The sequence below is a fragment of the Morone saxatilis genome, unplaced genomic scaffold (assembly GCF_004916995.1).
Source record: "Morone saxatilis isolate NCDOM2014 unplaced genomic scaffold, NCSU_SB_2.0 Contig20, whole genome shotgun sequence".
In the NCBI taxonomy this organism is placed as follows: Eukaryota; Metazoa; Chordata; class Actinopteri; family Moronidae; genus Morone; species Morone saxatilis.
Genome location: NW_023339763.1, coordinates 20017603 through 20037041, shown reverse-complemented (window position 1 = coordinate 20037041; position 19439 = coordinate 20017603). Strand labels below are relative to the sequence as shown.

General features: G+C 40.5%; 1 protein-coding gene across 1 annotated transcript in view; it reads left to right on the top strand.

Annotated features, from left to right (window-relative positions):
• LOC118331570 (peripheral-type benzodiazepine receptor-associated protein 1-like) overlaps positions 1 to 19439 on the top strand; it is a 61217-nt gene that overhangs the window by 10506 nt on the left and 31272 nt on the right. The window contains exons 3-6 of the mRNA XM_035666607.1: positions 13702 to 13809; positions 14475 to 14603; positions 16007 to 16183; positions 17011 to 17202. Coding sequence (XP_035522500.1) covers positions 13702 to 13809; positions 14475 to 14603; positions 16007 to 16183; positions 17011 to 17202 — 606 coding nt within the window. The remainder of the gene's footprint in view (positions 1 to 13701; positions 13810 to 14474; positions 14604 to 16006; positions 16184 to 17010; positions 17203 to 19439) is intronic.

Sequence of the window (19439 nt, the reverse complement as noted above, 5' to 3'; positions counted from 1 at the left end):
TATATCATCTCTTTGTAGCCCATTTGGAAGCACTGTGTAAACCCACAATCATTAGAAAGCAGCCATATGGTTATCCCCAGACAGGTGTTAAAGAGCTGGGATCACTGGTGTCAGCTGTGGTTCTGTAGCCTGTAAATAAAGGTGCTGTTGCCTTTTCAACATGTCATTTCCCCTGATGTGGATATGACATAACTGATGCTCAGCAAAAATTCTGGAGAGATTTTTTTAGCCTACTCAAAGCAGCTCTATAATAAGTGCAGTCACATTTCTCAGGGTAAAAGGCAGTATTGAAAGTCAGTTTCACTAATGATCTATTGCTGAATGTAGAGGGTTGGGTGTTTGACGCTCTGATGTTAGCCCTACAGGACACCACCGACCCAGTTTGTACCTAGGGGAGCACTGAAAGTGGAGCGGTGTGTCTGTATAGAAGACCTGATTTCAATTTGCTCATAATCTTCTGAAATGAATCTCAGATCTCAAAGAGGATGTATTCATGTTATTCGTGTATGTAACCACTTATTCTGCTTCTGATGAAGTATGTGATGATGAGTCTACAAACACTTTTTTTGTCTTTAGTCACATAATTATTATCAATCTTTTAATTTCTTGGCAAATCAGTAAGCCCGAATATAATGACAATGCATTAACAAACAGTAGCAACTTAATTTGTGCGTAGTATTTTATTAGTTGTGATGATGAGGGATGAACTTGTAGAAAGTTCAAGTTGTGATGTATTTGCAATATAACCATATTCTCACATGCACACATACATAGCACTGTTTCAGTTTATTATTTTCTCAGTTAATTGATTAGTCTGTAACTCATCAGAAAATAGTGAATGTTGTCCAACCAACAGCCCCAAACCCAAATATATTCAGTTTACGTTATAAAACAGAAAAGCAGCCAAACTCTTATTGGAGAAGCTCTAGCCAGAGACTTTTGCCATTTTTTTCAAGATTGATTTAAAACAAATAATCATTTATCAAAATACATGCATCATTATTTTATGTCAATCAACCAATCGATTAATTGACTAGTCTGCAGCTCTACTTAAAAGAGCACAGTATTGGATGTTTTGGGACAATTTCATTTAACAATCCAGGTAAGATTCAAATCTGTGTAAGATTTATTCCTGTTGCTGACTCTATATGGCTCATTGTTGCCACAAGGTCCTATTTGTGTGTGTGCACGCGCACATATGAGTGTGTTTTATTGGCCAGCCATGTAATGACTTGTGAATAATTGATAGGGCAGTAAGAGGGGAATCTCTGGAGTATTGGTCTCTCCACATATTCCAGCCCAAACATCTCTGTCTGTCTGTCTGCTGTCTAGCTGCAACAAGGTGCAGACTCTCTCTGTGGAACAGGGGTCAGACACTGTGTTCACTGTTGCATTTACTCACTCACTCACTCAACTGCGAAACCATGAAATTGGGGGGGGTGCCACAACTCAAATGTACCTTCTACTACCTGTCTTTTCCCATCCTTGCACCTAACATTTGCTTCCTAACCTTTATCCACCAAATGGGTACCATTAAACTGCCCATTTATTGTTTCCCATGTTCCTGTCATCGCCACACCTCCCGCTAATTCTCTCATAAACCTAAATTATGACCCCTAATTCATTTTGAAAACAATGGCGCTCAAGTAGTTATACAGTAGTTGGTTGGAAATGGTTTGTGTTACAACTCTGTCATCAGCTCTTGGTGTTTCTTTATTCATCTGTTTTGCGCCTGCAGTGTTTGCCTCTTCAAAGGCTTAGCGCAGACCCAACATCACACAGAGGGGGTCTGGCTCTCACTCCACACATTTACATTCACCAAGCCTGAATCCAGACTGCTACATATTTGGCGTCCTCCAAGGGCTCTCTACTGTCTGTGACATTTCTACAATATTTGGTCCTGCTCCCAAACTGCTGGCAAGATTAGATCCATGATTACCTGCGTTCCTCCTCACAATGGGAAAATGCATTTTGCCTGGAGGAGGAAAGGGAGACGCACTGAATGTCAACAAAGGTCACTTAGGCTTTCATTACTGGAGTGCCTCTACCAGATGTACATTTATTAAATGTGACTGGTAAACTCAGTTTGTTGCCGAACACTGTAATAGTGTGCAGTGTTGCTGTCAGCGACTTATTGACTGTCTGAACCCTCTGCTGTCCTGTCCTAGACAGTGTGTGTGTGTGTGTGTGTGTGTATGTGTGTGTCTGTTTTATTAATGATTCTGTCGTCTGGAAACTAATCTCAAAGCCCGGTCTCCCCCATGTTCTCCTGAATATGGTAAATATACAGTATCTGCTCTTGGCGAAGCCTGTTTTGAGATGATGATATCACATGGAGATTTATACTGTGTTTTTAAGTCAGCCTATTTGCTCTATTTTGATGGTTGATTGTTAAACAAGATGCTACCTAAATCAATGTATTGAAGAGTGATGTAGCTAGTTTAAAGGCAATGTTAACGCCTAGTGTCAAGGACAGTCCAATCAATACTCTGTACCATCGCCAACAGAGAGAACAAATACTCACACCCATCAATAAGCTGTGAACTCTTGAGGAGAGAGCCATTGGATGAACACAAGTATGGTAGTGTTCAGACATTTAGTGTGATGTTACATTCAAATACCTCTGTTAATAAAAATGATTAAACATGTTTGCACCTGGCTGGTGATACGGGAATGGGAATTTCCAATGCTCACCAAGAATATGTGTCTTCACTGGAAACATCCGGGGGAATTTTCCAGCTCTTTATCAGTGAGCTCTTGGTGATGAGATGCTGGCTGGGGGAAAGTGCAGTGATGACAGTGACTGAGTAGGGGGAGTGATTTTTGGCAACATCAAAAATGGCGATAAGGTCCTCGCGGGCTGGTTGGATGCATTTTTTTCAATTAATTTCATGCACTTCCATTTCTGGCTGAGTGGATTGTGGCTGGAGGTCAGCCCAATCTGTAGAATAAAATTGGTTTCATGGTGTGCACATATTTCTCATTTGCTCACTTTGTTAGTTAACAAAGACAGTTTAACTTCAGTCACATCACTTATCGAGCAACCAGGGAACTTCAATTATTATTACACAACACAAGATTGCGTAACGAAATGAAAGTCTGTATATCCTTCATGCAACACAATTAGAAAAAGCTCATTAAATTCATAGAATAACATAAAAAAATAAATGAAGTAAAATATATACTGTTATTTATATAGAGATAAACATACACATATACACCCAGGACATCTTTTGAATTTGCGTCTGGTTGAATGTAAACAGCACCAACCAGTAATGAAAATATGGTTTCATCTTCACATATAAAGATCTATTTAAATGGCAGTTTTAGTGTCTCTTTAATATTGCTTTTACACATTATGCCATGCTGACAAAGTACCAAAGGAACCAATATGAGTTTTAATGTTTTGGGAGAAATACAATATTCAATATGTGAGAGAGTATGCAATATAATATTACATTGTAGTGCATAAGCAAATCAGAGTTGTGTATTGCAGGATGTGGGCCCAATGTGCATGCACTTGAGTATGTCTTCTTCACACTTAATGAAGAAAATATTGCCTCTTTTCCTTATTATGATGACTAATGCGATTTTTAAATGTTAAAGCAGCTTCACAAAAACCATTTCTAAGTGTGTGTGTTGTGCTAGATCACATATTAAGTTGTTGCTAGTGTGATAGCAGGGGGTCGAGGGGCTTATATGCATATGCAATTTTCTTTGACAAGATGAAGGGTTATATTCTTTTGAAGCTCTCGGGGTTGAACCTGTGGAGGGTCATCTCCGCTACATTCTCTCTCCCCCTCTATCCATTTCTGCTGACGCTACACTAAGTGGAATAATTTGGCGACCCCTCCTTCTGTTCATCATTTGACTTTTTATAAGCCAGATGTTCTCTGCATGTCTGACACCTTATTAATCCGCTGGAGGCTCAGGGGATTGTGACATTTTTATTTGTGGACTGCGAGATGAGGCAGCCATGCTAGTATGGATTTTAATTACTGTGTCGGTAGGCCAGTGTTGTAACGGCTTTGTAAGAAAGAAGCTCCAAGCTCCATAGTGGAGACAAGATCTGAAGGCTGATGGATGTAGTGTCATAGAGCTATGTCATAGAGTACCCACAGATGGCTACAAGTGGGGGTGGCGGCTCTGCTGCCACAGACAGGTTGAGGAGCGAGAGTGAGGATAAATCCTTTTTTTTAATCCCAAAAGTTTAATCAATAAACTCTTAGCTCTCCTCTCACTGGTAAACAGCTCCGGATCAGAGCAGAATCTTGTGGCGTTTATCCCGCCGTGCATACGCCTGTTCCTCCGGTTCGGGCCCTGAGCTCCATACTCATTATCATTTAACTATAATTCTAACTGCATCCCACAAATTGCTCCTATAAGCATAAAATCACTACTGGCTTGACAGATGAATTAGCCTCTTGCTACATGACATCAGGGCATGAGTGTAATGTTTAGTAATCCCACCCCTGGATGTAAACTAGTTCATACCACATAAAGGTTCTGTGTTTAAATGTATGCACATCCTGTACTCTAAACATATGGAAGGGAAACTGCACTGACAAGCGTTTCCAGACAGTGCATTTTATTTTTGCACCTCACCCAGAGGACGTTTGTATGAGGGGTTGTAGAGGTAGATGGTGGCTGGACGCCTGGGGGGGAGTGAAGGGGAGTCTCGTGTTGGCTCTTTGTTCTCTAACGCCGTAAGAGAGACCCCCTAATCTGTCACCGTCAGGTACCCTGGGGGAGATCAGTCGTGATAAATACAGGAGGGGATTTGAGAGGACACTTGAGGGGGCTTCTTCATGACTTATATATGAGTATAGGCAGGGAGCTGCTGTTTATTAAAATACCTCGGGCAACAAACTGCTTTGTAGTTCTTTTCATGTGTAGTTTTTTAACGAGATATTTCTCTGCTTTGTTTGAGGCCGCTGTAGATAGCCGCCTCTCTGTTTCTAACCATAAGAAAGTTTTGCAATGCCGCAGATTTTAGGTAAGCTTAAGCACTTGCTATAGCCTAGCTTTTTGTACTGTGAATAAGGTGGATGGTGCTACCTTGATCATAGCAATTAGCACAAAGCACAGGCTTGGAAAGCTGAAAGAAATAATATGTGGTAGAGCACTGGAGACTAACATGTCTGGCAAATTCTTGTCTACATACAAGCAGTGGGGTGTTAAACCACAAGAGATATTGGTGGTAACAGAGTAAAACAAAAAAACACTACAAAGTATTCATAACATAACAACATAACAGATACATTCTTAGATGTTTTTCATGTCTTTTGATGATGTGTGACAGCAGAGCAGTTCAGGAAACCTCATTAGAAAACCACTGATGTTGGAGGAGACAGAGAGTCATCGATTCGGCTCTAAATTGTAGCACTTTACTGTTATTGTGAAGTCCATTAGTATCCACTTGAGAGGAAGGTATGTGCTGCATGTAGTTTGTCTGTTTGTCGCCTCTGCTGGTGATTAAAACTGTGTTAATTTCTCCGACCATGTGGTGTTTGAGGGTTAGGTCTGCGGGAGGAGGCCTTTCCCCCGTTCATTATTGCTGGGAGCAGACAAGACCTGGATTAATTAAGGCACATTTCCAGATTCAGCAGACTGCCTCCTTCATGCCAATCCTCTGAGCGTCACTGAATGAAGCTCAGCAGCAAGTACTTGCAGGTTGTGCATTCTGTATTTATAAATATGAATCTGGAAAAAAAAAAACGGGCTTGCTTGACTCCACAAGCTCTCACAGTAATTATATTTGAGTAGACTATTTTTAAAAATTCTTATGCGTCTCTGCAGGGAGCTGCCTCCAGTAGTAGAAGTACTGAGACACAATGCAGTATACATTTGATTATCATATTGCAAAAATGGCCTTTAATGCTTCAATACTGTGTTACTGCTTCCTTTAAGTATGCAGACAGCAGATCTACTGAATTGCATTTACTATAGCTGTTTATTCAGTTTTTCCATTTTTCCATCCAGGCCTAGCCAAAAGTATGTTTTTCAAGTTCCATTCTATAATTAGTGGTGTATTGATGTATTGCTTCAGTAGTAGATCCTGTGATTGCATGAGTTTGCGGTTGTAATACAAACTGTAAGGAGCTTGGCTGAATTGATGCTGCACTCTGGTTGTAAATCGGAGCTTTAATACTGCCACTTTATTCATGTCCAACAAAGAGTTAACAATGGCAAAACGTGTGTTGGTGTGCCTATGTGCATGTCTGTGCCTTTGTCTTGCTGTCTCCTTAGAGGCTTATAGTGGGGGATTTCTAGCTGTCAGCTAAAAATGCTGATGTTGGTGTTTCTGTGGGACCAGACTGTAGACATTTCCATACGCCCTACAAAAGCTCGCCGTGGATCCCAGACAAAAGGATAATCTGTGTGTAAGAATAAGTCCATGGACATTTAATTATCTATTAAAGTCTTTGTGGATAGGTAACTAAAGTCTCCTATTGTGTCAAACATATGACATCTGCTCTTCTCTGTTCCTTATAGCCTTTAAATTGTCCATTTATTGTCAGCATCCTCCATTTACATTACACACGATATGAATGAATACTGCAGGGATGTAAGTATAATGTTATTGCAGTGTTTTAACATTTTTATCTAACAGAAAGAAACCCCCATATGCTTTTTTAACCCTTTGTGATAGAGAAAAACACATAAAGCTCAGTGGAGAAATGGGAATCCTGTTGGGTCAGGAAAAATTAAACAGAAAAATGTATGGTGGCCCTGAAAGCTCAATGCACCGCAACTTAAGACAACTCAAGCAAGGAGACACAACACCACCAAACACAGAAAACACAAGCAAATCAGAATTCACAGTGTTCATATTCCTTTTAACCTCACATTTTAATGAGCAGTTTCATAAGCTCTTAATAAGACTTGTTAAACACAGCGAGAGTGGCCAATTTAATTAAATTAATATAATTTGTCATCATAGACAGGTTCCTATCGGCTATTTTGCTTTTAATCTATCCACAGCGTCTCTGTTGCTTCTCTACTGAAGAGTTTGCCATGAAAAGCCCAAGGAAGGGGATGAATTCCAGAAAACCCTGAGCCATTTTGATTCAGACCCTTAGAGGCACATAAAACAGCTTCTGACCCAGATAATCAAGAGGCAATTTAGTCCGCTCCCTTTACAAGGCTCAGTCTTGTCAGTGTCAGCTTGTTATAAGAAACATAAGTAATGTATGTGGATTAATAACAAGTCACTTGTTTTCCTTATCCCAGTTCCAAGGTGTAAGGACAGAGGGTGCGGTGTGCTGTGTAGACTGTAAAGCCCCTTGAGGAACGTTTGTGATATCTGGCTATATAACAATTGACTTCACCTGTGATGTTTCTCTTTAAAATAACTGTTTTATTTTAGTACTTAACTCAAGTTATGTTGTTTTGATTGACCTTTAAAACTTCATATTATGAGAAATTGGATGAAAGTGACTCTGCATTGCTCCAGTTGCATTTATTAACAAGGTCAGTAGCACATGTTGGTGCTGGAACCACCTGCTGTGTTGCCACATTGTGACAGCCATGTGATGGTAGAGTTTGTCCTTCAGTGTGTATTCTTAGAGTTTTTAGTACATTCAAGTATAGCCCCTTTCACAGTCAGTTATCTGGATTAGTGTCTTTCATACAAATCTCCTATACAGAAAAGTCAGTGTCACCGTCGGTTAAAGTTGCAAACAGTGAAAGGGGCTTCTGTCTGAAAAGCTGTTTACAGGCTTGAAAGTAGAACTTTCTTTGTAATAATCTAAAAAGCCTAAAGTGATTCGACTCCTCTTTTTGGATAGGAAGGCACCAGAGAATGGTGTTATGATGAAAAGCTGACCCAGATGCCATGGAGGTTTTTCTCAGCACAAAATATCTCCCACAGCACTCTGCTTTTATCAGCTGTCACAGCACAGTCAGTCGAATAGGACTATGACAGGAATGGGCAATTTTGGCTAACTGTGTAGTTCATATAAGGTATTACATAATCACACATTTCAGATGAATTCTGCCTCACTGAATTATAGATGCAAACAAAAAACAAATAAAATGCAGCTTCAGAATCAAATAGAATACAATGATGAATGAAAACTGCTTTAAAAGGTTATAGTACATGTTAATGTGTTTTGGACCCTGTAGGCTGTAGACAGTACCATTATGTTAAGCAGTGTATGGTGTGAGTGTGCATTTTCTAATCAGCATAGGGAGATGGCTCCATCATCAGACCCGGCTGCCCTGCCCAGGGCTCAGACAGGCTCTCCTGACAGACGTTTGTGTGCAGACCCCTGCCCTCCTGCTACTGAGTTACATCTGCCTCGCTTACTGAGCCAGGCCCATGTAAAAACTGCACTGCTGTGAGAGAGGAGAACTGGCTGAATGCTAATACACTGGCCTTGAGTGGCCCTCACCACCTGCAGCCCTTTTCTGTGGCAGCAAGAGAAGCAAGGGCTGGGTGTTTTTTCAGTTTTGTAAGAAGCCAGCATTACCTCATGCCTACAGAAAAGCCTCCGGTGTATTTCAGTGTGATTCCCAGGGAACAATTACAAGACATGGACAGACTCCAAGATCATTAGAATCAGAATGGAGGCAGGCGGAGGCTGAGTTCACTCTGGCTGGCCTTCCTCTGAGGTGATTGATTGGGCTTTAGCATCGTCCTCCTGAGAGGAAGACTGGGTCGTTAGGACCGGCTGAGTCCTCTAACTGATGGCAAAATAACTCTCAAGGACACAAAGGTTCCTCTGAGAGCTGAGGCGAACTCTCTCTGAGCTGTTTAAGAATGTTTGATTTGTAGAAAAGGCAACGTAACATTTCCGCATCTGAAAAAAACTATTCAGGCTGCCGCTGTTTGTGCTAGCTTTAGTGTTCGATCCTGTGGTGTGTCACTTCTAACGTTGCTGTGATGCGATTTAGGAGCAAGGTCCATACGTTAAGTTCCCCATCTTAACCTGAGCTGCATTATGACCTTTTCAAATACGTACTACATTTGGTTTTTCAGTACTGGCTGTAGTTTGGAGCTTTTGTTTGAGTTCTTCATTACCATTCTTACCTTTATGTCACAGATAATAGCCTCACTGCTTTCTGATCCGCCCTCCATTGCTGTACTATCAGAACCGTCACAAAGTCTGCTGCTGTGCTAACAACTGGTAATTCAAACTGAGCACTTTGTCCTGCTGCTTCATGTTAAAAGCTTTCCACTGGAAAACCACCCCGTTTCCTTTCATCCTCTGCAGTTACAAACAAAACAATCCCTTATTATTATTCCTCCATGTCTTATTTTCTCATTGTTTTCATTTTTCACTTGTTCCTTTTGATTTATTTTATTTGCTTGAATTTGTTTTTATATTTCACTGCTCTTGTGTGCAACTTTTTTCTAACACATAAAATAAATCCCAGATGCGGAACAATGAAGACTGAACTAACTGAACTATAACTATAATAATTATTGATGTAACCATTGAGGTTAGCGACTAATTGCTCACTCCTTGTTTGATTGAAAATATCAAACATATATCTATATAAAATATATGGCCTGTATTGAGATTTGCATATTGTCAGCAGTCTACAGTATTTCAAGATAGGGTAAAGAAGCATGCACAGTGAACTGGGTAAAGTATGCCATACCATGAAGTGTACAATTCCTTTGTTGTAGAAAAGCACCTTTCCTGTGTCATTCCCTCTGATCCCGGCTGCTTACAGCACAGCGTGGTGCAGGTGTCCCAATTAAAATGTGGGAAATCTTTTGTGTCTCATTTGAGCTGATGGCTTTATGTTCAGACTCTCTAGTATTAATGCTAAACCTGTCCTAAAGAACTTTTACTTATTTGCACACACTTAAGTACAAGGTCATCTTGTCATAGTTGAATACATATTTAAGAATGAAGAGATATTTGGATTTCAAGCACTCCCTTATCCTCTAACAGTACAGTTAACAGTACAGGAGATAAATCAAACCAAGACAGTTGAATTAGCAGCATCCCTGCATCCCTGAAAAATTCATGTATCATCAACAAAGCAAATAGTCTGGTCATGAAGTGCTGTTCATAGGATTTCTGACCAACTATACACTTAAGTGTGCAGTTTCTCTGTGTGCCCTAATACATCATCTTAAGATGATTGTGATCCAGACCAGGAAAGAAAGAGTGTCCATAGAATGGATTATCAGATGTATTACAGTATTCTTGTTGTCTGTCAGAGGCATTCGTTTCTACAATATCAAGAAACAAGAATTAGACTTAAATTAAAAGTTATGACATTTTTGTATTTATTTTACTTCAGGGAGTTTACTTTATTTGCAAACAATTATTTTGTACTTAATAATATCAAAATAAAATACCTAATGAAATAACAAAATGCTGTTGTTTTGTAGTTACATTTTTGCAATCAGCCCTACACATTGGATTTCCCTTGGCTGCTTTACAATAAATGCCACCTTGTGTTTCACCGGTTGAATGCTTTTAATGTGAAGCAGCAGCAGTTAACAGTGAGGTTGTTATCTGTGAGATAAAATTGTGCTAGATTACGTGTATGTATTGTTTTATTCTCAATCTCTTGTGTTTTAGTAGGCAGTCTGAATCCAGTGTGCGTATGGCGGACTCCACCACTACCAATAGAGACTACTGTATAGAGAGATAATTACAGAATGTAAATTTAATGGCTATTGCAGAAAACGCTGACCATAAATAGTATAAAAATGGGGGTTGATTTTAAGTCTAAGGCTGTAATTTATGTGATATGGTTTAATAGATCAGTACTTTCCTTGTCAAATATATGAGGTTCAAAGGGGAAAATGAGGTGCAACTTTGTCTGACACTTTCTTGGCTGGTGCCAGGATGTGCCCAAGGAGAGCATTTAAGTTTAGGGAGAACGTACCTGCTGACTCAAATGCCTGTATTGATTGGAAATGTCGTCCATGTAGCATCTTTTTTGCCCACAGTGACAAATACTGATCACATCTCTGCTTTGACTGCAAGCTTTTTACAACTAATTTACACAGTATTGGAAATTTACTTAGATTTGCACTTATTTTGGGAAACAGCCGTGGGTAAGGCCTTAACCAAGGGATTTTGCTTTTATAGCTTCTATATGTCCTTCGACTATCTTAAAATTCTGCCACTTTGATATGGAAGTTTGTGCAGAGTAATGTGTAGTGTTGCATATCATTTATTTTTCCATTCTACTACTTCAACAGCTTCAATTTCTTCTTTTTTTTTGTAAATTACCAGAGTATGTGTGAATGATGTCAGTCAAAATATTGTGTCTGCTAGTCTGTATGTTGTTACCCTGAAAACATATGGTCTCTCCAGCCCTAGTTTGTTACCCACTAACTAGATATTCAGTCAGGATGTCCAGTGTTACCATTAGAATAGTATTGGACGATGAACACACAGGAGCCTCAGCTGCTGGTTGAGTAAACAGCTGGTCATTAGTGTTGACTTAAATAACAGGTACAGTAGCATTAAAACCCTCCGGAGAGCCAACAGATTGCCCATCATCTGCGGTTACCAAGACAACATAATCTCACAAGATGACAGTCACATGATTTTTATATCGCACCATGTCATCAGGATGTTTGATGTAACATTAGTCTTTGTTACAAAAGGTGTCATTGTGGTAGAGGGCCATTTCAGGTTAGTAATGAAACATTTTAACAGGTTGACTGGAACAGAAACATTCTTCTTCCTCTTTTCTTCATCCGTCTGTGGATACTGCAAAAGTTCCAGACTGCTTCACAATAGTCTCACAGTATTACCTTTCGCAACAGTAATTGCTCTGTCATCATACGTAAGCAGACAAAGTCAGTCTAGTTGACTGTTTTGTTGAATGTGTTTCACCCTCCCTTTACCTCCAGCTTATCTGTTCACCTTGTCTGTCCATCTGCTCTCACTGCAGCCATTACATTCATGTGTGCCAGGTCTACTCTCAACCCCTCCCTCTGAGCCCCAGGGCTCATTTAGAGCATCTCTGTCACAGTCAGAGAGGCAGGGTGACATTGTTTCCATTCAAATGAAACATCTGAGATTTCCACCACTTCCAGGTTTCCTCCAATTGGATGATAAACACCAGTGACAGTCTTGATCACCACATTGACTATCTGTCACATCGGCCGTCTACTGCTGCTTTGTGGAGCTGTCTCTTCACAACTTTGCAAGATAACAAGCTTATTACACCCAGGCCTGTTACACTATATACAACTACAATAAAACCTCCAATGTGTATATATTTCAGTACACGACAACTGACTGCAGTCATTATTTATTTATTGTTTACTGTATCTGTCCCTATCAAATAAACATAAACAGGCTGAACAGCTATCCAATGCAAGTATAACAGTGTTGGTAGCAGATGCTAATTCAAAACACCCGGCCCTAGAAGGGCTTTTATCTTTAACAGACTACAAAAAGATACATAAAACACGGAATAAAAAAGACATTACATTTAAAAACTATGCGCGTGCAGGTTTGTTGCTGAATTAACCTGGGTTTTTTTTGGCTCGTTAAAAGTGGTAAAATTAGTAACAAATTTCAAGCGATCATGAGGCGAGTTCCAGGACTTTGCTCCTCTCATGTTTTACAGAATGGAACTTTATATTTAAAACTTGAAGCTGCTTCGACTCTGACCTGTGCCCCTTTGCTGCATGTCATCCCCTCTCTTTCTCCCTCCTTTCCTGCACTATCAATTAAAGACAATAAAAAAGCAACAAACAAAAAAACATTTAAAGACAAGCTTTACATGATGAAAATCAATATAATTTGCAAAGCTTACGACCTTGTATTTACCTAAAATGCGGAAAAATGTTTACCTTATTTGCTTTTTGTCCAGGATTTTCAAAGCCCCATTGTAGATATTCATTAGATATACGCTGGGTTTGGAAAGTATATTTGGATGCCTTTCTCAGTTCTTTATTTCTGACCAAACAACTGTTATCACAGTCCATCGTTGTAAACGGCAGGCTGCACAAAACAGACATGAAGCCTGAGAAAAATCCTTCCACATCCAATTTACTGTATGTGGCTGCCCATTAATATGCAAATGATTTAGCCATGTGGTCATCGTTAAAGCATCAGTAAAGTGGTGAAGGTTCATCTGTCTTTACAGTGACAAAACAAAGCACACAGCAAGTGGCTGTGGGGCAGTTCATTCAATGTTTAGCCCGGACTTGAGTCAGAAAAAAATCTATTAAGAGACCTGAATATCCCAGTTCATTGGTATTCTTGTCCAAAGAAGAGCTGAGAGCATCGGCAAGGAAGAAGCAAATGTGGGGTGCAGAATGTAGATCAAGTATTTAAAATAACAAAAGGAGTAAAAATTTGAAAGATAGAAGTGTCTGAGTTTGTGAATCTACTGTACGTGATCATAATTTATTCTTCCCCTCTCTCCATAGCTCAGTATTATCTTTCCTCTTATGCTGAGTTAGTGTGGTATAATGGGTGCTGAGTGCAAGTGGTGGGCTGATTCAGATGGTCTAATGAAAAGCATTTTCAGTGGGCTGTCATCTGTCAGCCACCATTAGATTGCAACATGTAAACAGTGGCTGACAGCAGAGGGAGGCTTTCCTGTAACTCAGAGATGGAACATGTTTTAAGTAAGTCTGAAGAAATGAAACCCAATCCCTGTTTCACTCTTTAGAATACAGATACACTGATACTCTTGTGTTTCATAAAAACAAAAACCAAGCCAGTAGTTGGTCAACTCTGTGTTGTGCTTGTTTTTCAGAATGGTACTGACTATGGGTTCCTGGTGCGTCAGAACTCTGAACTCTTGCGAGCCCTCGATGAACTGGAGAAGACTTGTACCACACTGAGGGAGGAGAATGGCCTACTGGTGAGACTAAAAATAACGGAGGGTTTTTGAAAAATCATGACATTGTTTTTCTTCATATTTACTTCCAGTGACCAGTTCTGACAATACATTTCTACCATATCCAGCTATTGCTGTAGTCCTTGTTCAGTAGGAGACAGTAGAACAAGGTCATCAGCATAAAACAGAGACTTCACCTCTCTATCTAGGAGGGAGAGGCCCGGAGCAGCACACTGATCCAACTGAACAGCAAGTTCAGTTATATACAGAACACATTAATGGATGCCTCTGTAGCTTACTGGGTAGAGCTTATACCACATGTCGAGGCTAAGTCCTTACCATAGCAGCCCGGGTTCGAGTAAGGTTAGAGAAGTAGTAGTATATGCACAAATTAAGTTAAATTGCATTCCCACAAACACCTCTTCTCTACAGCACACCTATTTTCCAAATATGTAACAAGATCATACATTATGCCCCATATACCACAATGTAGGTTCCCCGTGTCCCAGTGAATTTCCACTGGTAACACAGGCCGGTGTTATACAACAAGGACTGAATCCCTCTTCAAACCATTAATACGCCCTCCTGCATAACTGTTTTTGTGACTTTCTTGTTTGGCATTGCTGCGTTGGTGTTAGTACTAGCTGCAGGCATTGCCTGACGATGATATTTGTTTCCCGTGTGTTTAGCGGAAGAGCAGCGCCCCAGAGACTGAGGAGAAGGTCAGGCGGCTGAGGAGAAAGAACACAGAGCTGGCTGTTCTTGCTAAGAGGCTGGAAGAGAGGGCTCGAAAACTGCAGGAGGCCAACCTCAAAGTGGTATACCGCACAAATAAAATACCCCCCAACATTTTCACAGCAAACTGCATTGCCCACCGTGTGTGCCCTCACTCTGACCCAAATACTGGCGGTGACTCATTATGGAGCACCACCATCCAAATCACCATAATGTCCGGTAATGAGTTGAATGAAATAGTTCACCATGTGATGAATGGGAGCCTTGTTGAAAAATACCAGCACCCTATTGAATAATTTAATGCATCACTAGAATGGCTACAAGAACTCAGTTTTCAATAGGAAATCCAGGAAGCCTATTGAGATGTAAAATCTACTAAAAGATTACATAAAACAAACTAAAGATCAAACACAGCAGTCGAGGATGGAAGCATTTATATTTCTCATGAAACATGTCTTGAATTCAGTATTTTAAAACCTGACATGATGGCAACTCCTCCAGATGGACATTAGTTATCATCTGTACATAAATATTTTTATAAACTTTTATTTTGCGGAGTATGAAAGATGTAATCGTGATCATGTTAAGAAATTGGTTGAATCCCTCAGCGTATGGACAAGCTTGTTAGACAGCTAACTGAACAGACAGAAGGCTGCTATGCAAAATGCAAAAATATACAGTAGCTTCAGCAAAATGTAACAGCAAACTACTTTTTAATGTTGTAGGTATAAATGCTTGTGTAGTATTTCTTTCTTAGAGTTACCTTTAAATAAAGTCTCCTCCTAAAAATGACTTGAACACCATAATAAAATCTAAACCAATACAGTTAACAATTTAGGACCACCAGTATCTGTCCCGGCTGCTACGCTGACCGGCTGCTGTGTATTCTGAGTGCACCTGTTCACTAGACTGAGGGGGAGACCTTTTCCCTCCCCCCCTCATCTCCCGCTCACTGAAGGGCAGAGCAATGTACTTCTGATAGATCTACAGCAAGAAAAAGTTTAAAGACTTCTAAGAGCTTAACTGCATTCATTAAACCTTGTTTTGGACCTTATCTAAGCAGAGGTCAAAAGCTCATATATACCTATCCTACATTCAGTTTAAGCTACCAGAAATAAAAGATGAAAAAGAAAAAAGTTACACATTCTTAGATTTATATTAGCATTGTTGCATGATTTAACCCCAACAATAAAAATAATGTTAGCTGTTTGTACTGTAAACTTATAAACATCTCTTTTTTTGAAAATAACTTTTACACGCAGTCTAGGAGTGACTTTGACTGAGCTCTGAACATTATTTGCATTCATTTATGATAAACCAAATTTTTAAATGTCCTAGCATGGGCTTTTATAAACAGTGGATTAGTGTGATAATACTAACCAGCCTTATTAATAATATGTATGGCTCATTTTTGTAGTTATTCCAGACGTCCTCTATGAAATCCTCTCTGGTCATTGATACACATTTCCTTCTTGCTCCTGTGCAGGTGAATTCGCCGTCACTGATGAGACCTGGGTCAGTGGAACAATACAAGAGGGCCTTTGCCCGTCAGCGAGCTCGCGACCTTGCCCAGCACGCCGATGCACTGCTGTCTAAGGACAAAGAGATTGCTGCCCTACAACAAGAGTGCAGAGAGCTGGAGGCACGGCTGGGCACCACCAAGGTACTTAGAAAAACACCTCCTCAGTAACTCAGCCCATATTGAACCGTGCTCACTTATTTGGAATCATTCTCGACTGAAAGCCTGATTTAGTACAGCCCTCTGCTCTTCTAACATATCTCCGATCTAAGTGGATCCTCCAAGTTTTAACCCCAGTGTTCCCTCTGACTCGTCATCCCTGCCACAGGCTCATAATGCCACAAGCTCGCTCTCTGCTGGACAACATGGGTACTACTCATCCTAACTCCCTCCTAAGCCCGTATTACAAAGGCTGCGTCACTGCTGATGACTAGATGACAGTGCAGGAATAGGCTGTCCTTCTAAGTGCCTGTTTTTAATTACTGGTCCACTTAGGAGCTCATTCTGCTGAATGTGAACATCTGCTTGTTTAATACTAAAGGGTCTTACAGTGTGAGCTGTGCGTTGATCTAGTGAGAATGTATGGATGGGCTGGATCCCATGTTCAACTTAAACACATTTTCAACATGCAATAAGGGAGACAGGGAGGGAGTGTTCTTCTGATCTTGAAAAGGGAAATGTAAATATAATGTACACATTTTGATGTCAATGACCCTGAATCAGTTTTTGTGCATGTTTTTGTTTTTATTTATGTAGTGTCCCCTCTGACTGTTATATTTACTACTTGTGTTGTGAAGTCAGTTGTACACTGCTAAAATAACACGCCAGTGTACACAGTGTACATGATTACATACATGTCTTTGATTCAGTTTAGCACTTGCAGTTTGAAAATGTTAATTACTCAAATTATTATGTGCTGAATCGATGACGTTATTGTCTTATGGCTGTCACTGATGCATGTGTCTGTGCAGGGCTCCCCGGTTCCATCTGGCCGAGTGGAATTTGAGAGGCTTCTCAGGGAGTCTCAGAGGGAGGTGCTTCGGCTTCAGAGACAGCTGTCGGTCACATCAACCAAACAACAGCACAACTATAGTCCCCATGACCCTGGTGGCCCAGAGAAGTGTGAGGAAATTGTGGAGGAGGACGAAGAAGGGGAAGACAAGGTAAAGTCAGGCCCTCATATCAGAACACAGCACAACTCTACGCTGACCACTGTTGGCCTTAAGCACGATAAGTAAACCTTGTCTATGCACACTAAAACTGATGACATCAAATCAACTATAATTTTAGACATGAGATCAAAGTAGCAATGGCTAAGCTAGTTCCATCACAGCTGCTGTGTAGTTGGGATAGTTTTTATTCAGAATAAAATATACATACATATACTGTAACCTCAGTCAGTATAAAGGTTAAAAAATTGTAACACTGAAAAACTGGTATGATGAAACTGTTCAGCTCATTTGAGGTTAAGTATGTGATTACAAATACAGACCAGATCATGCTTTTACACGTAGGAGCGTCGATAATGTGTTGCTTCTGCAGTACAGTTTGGATTATATGTTGTTGGGTAATGTAAAATATAGCCCGCTGAGTTTTTCTAAATGCTAGTGTATGTTTATGTTGGCATGGATGCTGTTTTGCAGTGTTATATAATGGCTTGTCGTTGGACTCGATACTAATCTGCCACAAGCCATAATGAGATGATTCTCTGTCTTGAACTTGGGCCTGATCAAAGATACTAAAGTCACATACTCTGATCCTCTCTGCATTTAATACTGATCTTCTCTCTATTCACTTTTTAGAAACAGTTCTTCACCGGTGAAGTGATGCCCAGATATATTAGTCACTGGCCAAACAGTTGAAAAATTCACACAAATCATAACTATATATACAGGTTACATAATGCAGAAAATACATTATTTGGAATTGTGAAATTTAGTTGGTCACACCACTAAACATCTGTAATAGGGAAGCACATTGAGTGCATGAGAGGTACATCTGGAAGGTGCAATTTCTGCGTATTCATAACAGCCTACATCACTTAAAGGCATACATCTTATTTATGGATTTTATTTTGGTAGACCACTGCCACTGCCTGTGAAGTAGAGTAAATTCTCTGCCTGTGAAGCTCAAATAAGAATGCCGATTGTGGTAATCTCTCGTTTGTGGGACGCACACACGCACTCCCAGTGGCGCCCAGATAGGGGCCATGTTGTGTGAACTCTAATCCCCTCTAACAACAGAATGGTACAGTCCAGTAATCCGCTCTCTGTTGCTGTGGCAGCGGTGAGAGGGTTTTGGGTGGTAGGTAAGACTTCAGCCGCACTAAAGACTTTTCTATCTCGCCCTGCTCTGGATAACAAGCAGGCCAGGGGAAGCCTTGACGTTGCCACAGATCACACGAAAAGGGGTAGGTCATCTTATGAGTTTGGTTGTCTCTGTGCGTAGTTGTCAGTCGTCTGTTGGAGATCTCCTTGGCTAGCCTCCTATGTGTCCTCTTGGATGTCAGACTGAAGCCGTGCAAGACTCAAAGTTGAGACTTACCACTGAAAACTAATCAGTGTCATGACGAATCGGGAGTGTGAGGGAATTGGCTCAAGGCAGTAAGTGTTGCATTTGTGTTAGATATTAAAACCACCGGCTTATTCTGAAAGATTATTAGTATGTTACACGCCCCATGTTAGTGTAAGAATATGACTCGCAGCTACTGTACAGGGATTTTTCTTTTAGGTCTCATAGCTATTTTTTTTTAAATATTCCTTTCAGTAAACCCTAAGGTAAATCCCACCACTGACTTGGGTGGACTGCCACTTTCTTACAAATTAGAAAGACCGGACATGCATGAGGCCTAGTCAAGGGCAGCCTGTCAGAAACACGGTTTTATAACAGTCATATTTTGGAGCTTCCAGATGCAGAATTTAGACAGGCCGACTTAGTGGCAGGGTGGTAGAGCGTTTGATTGGTGGACATCGATATGCTCAGTATTAAAAAGAAAATCAACGGCCAGGCCAATCCATTAAGGTGCTTTTAAAAGAAGTGATCCAGTTACCCGTTTCAGTAGTCTGCAGGGATTACACCAATGTGCTTATGGCATTCAGGGCCTGCTGAATGGGATCTGACCCTGCTTTAGTACGCATGGGCCCAGGGTGTACTTGATCCTTTAGTGTACATGGACCACATCAGTGTGAAGTGTACACAATGGCACCTCACTGTGTGGAGCAGTGTCTAAACCCCGACCTCATCTGACAAAAACACATTCAGTGGCACCTGCTGTGTCCTCAACGTGAGGATAGACTTCAGACAGGCTGCATCCTCTCAGGCCAGCATCCAGCAGGATTTGAGTATACTGAATATTAACAATATTCATTACTTTAATTATTGTGTTTATGTGTGCACTGTT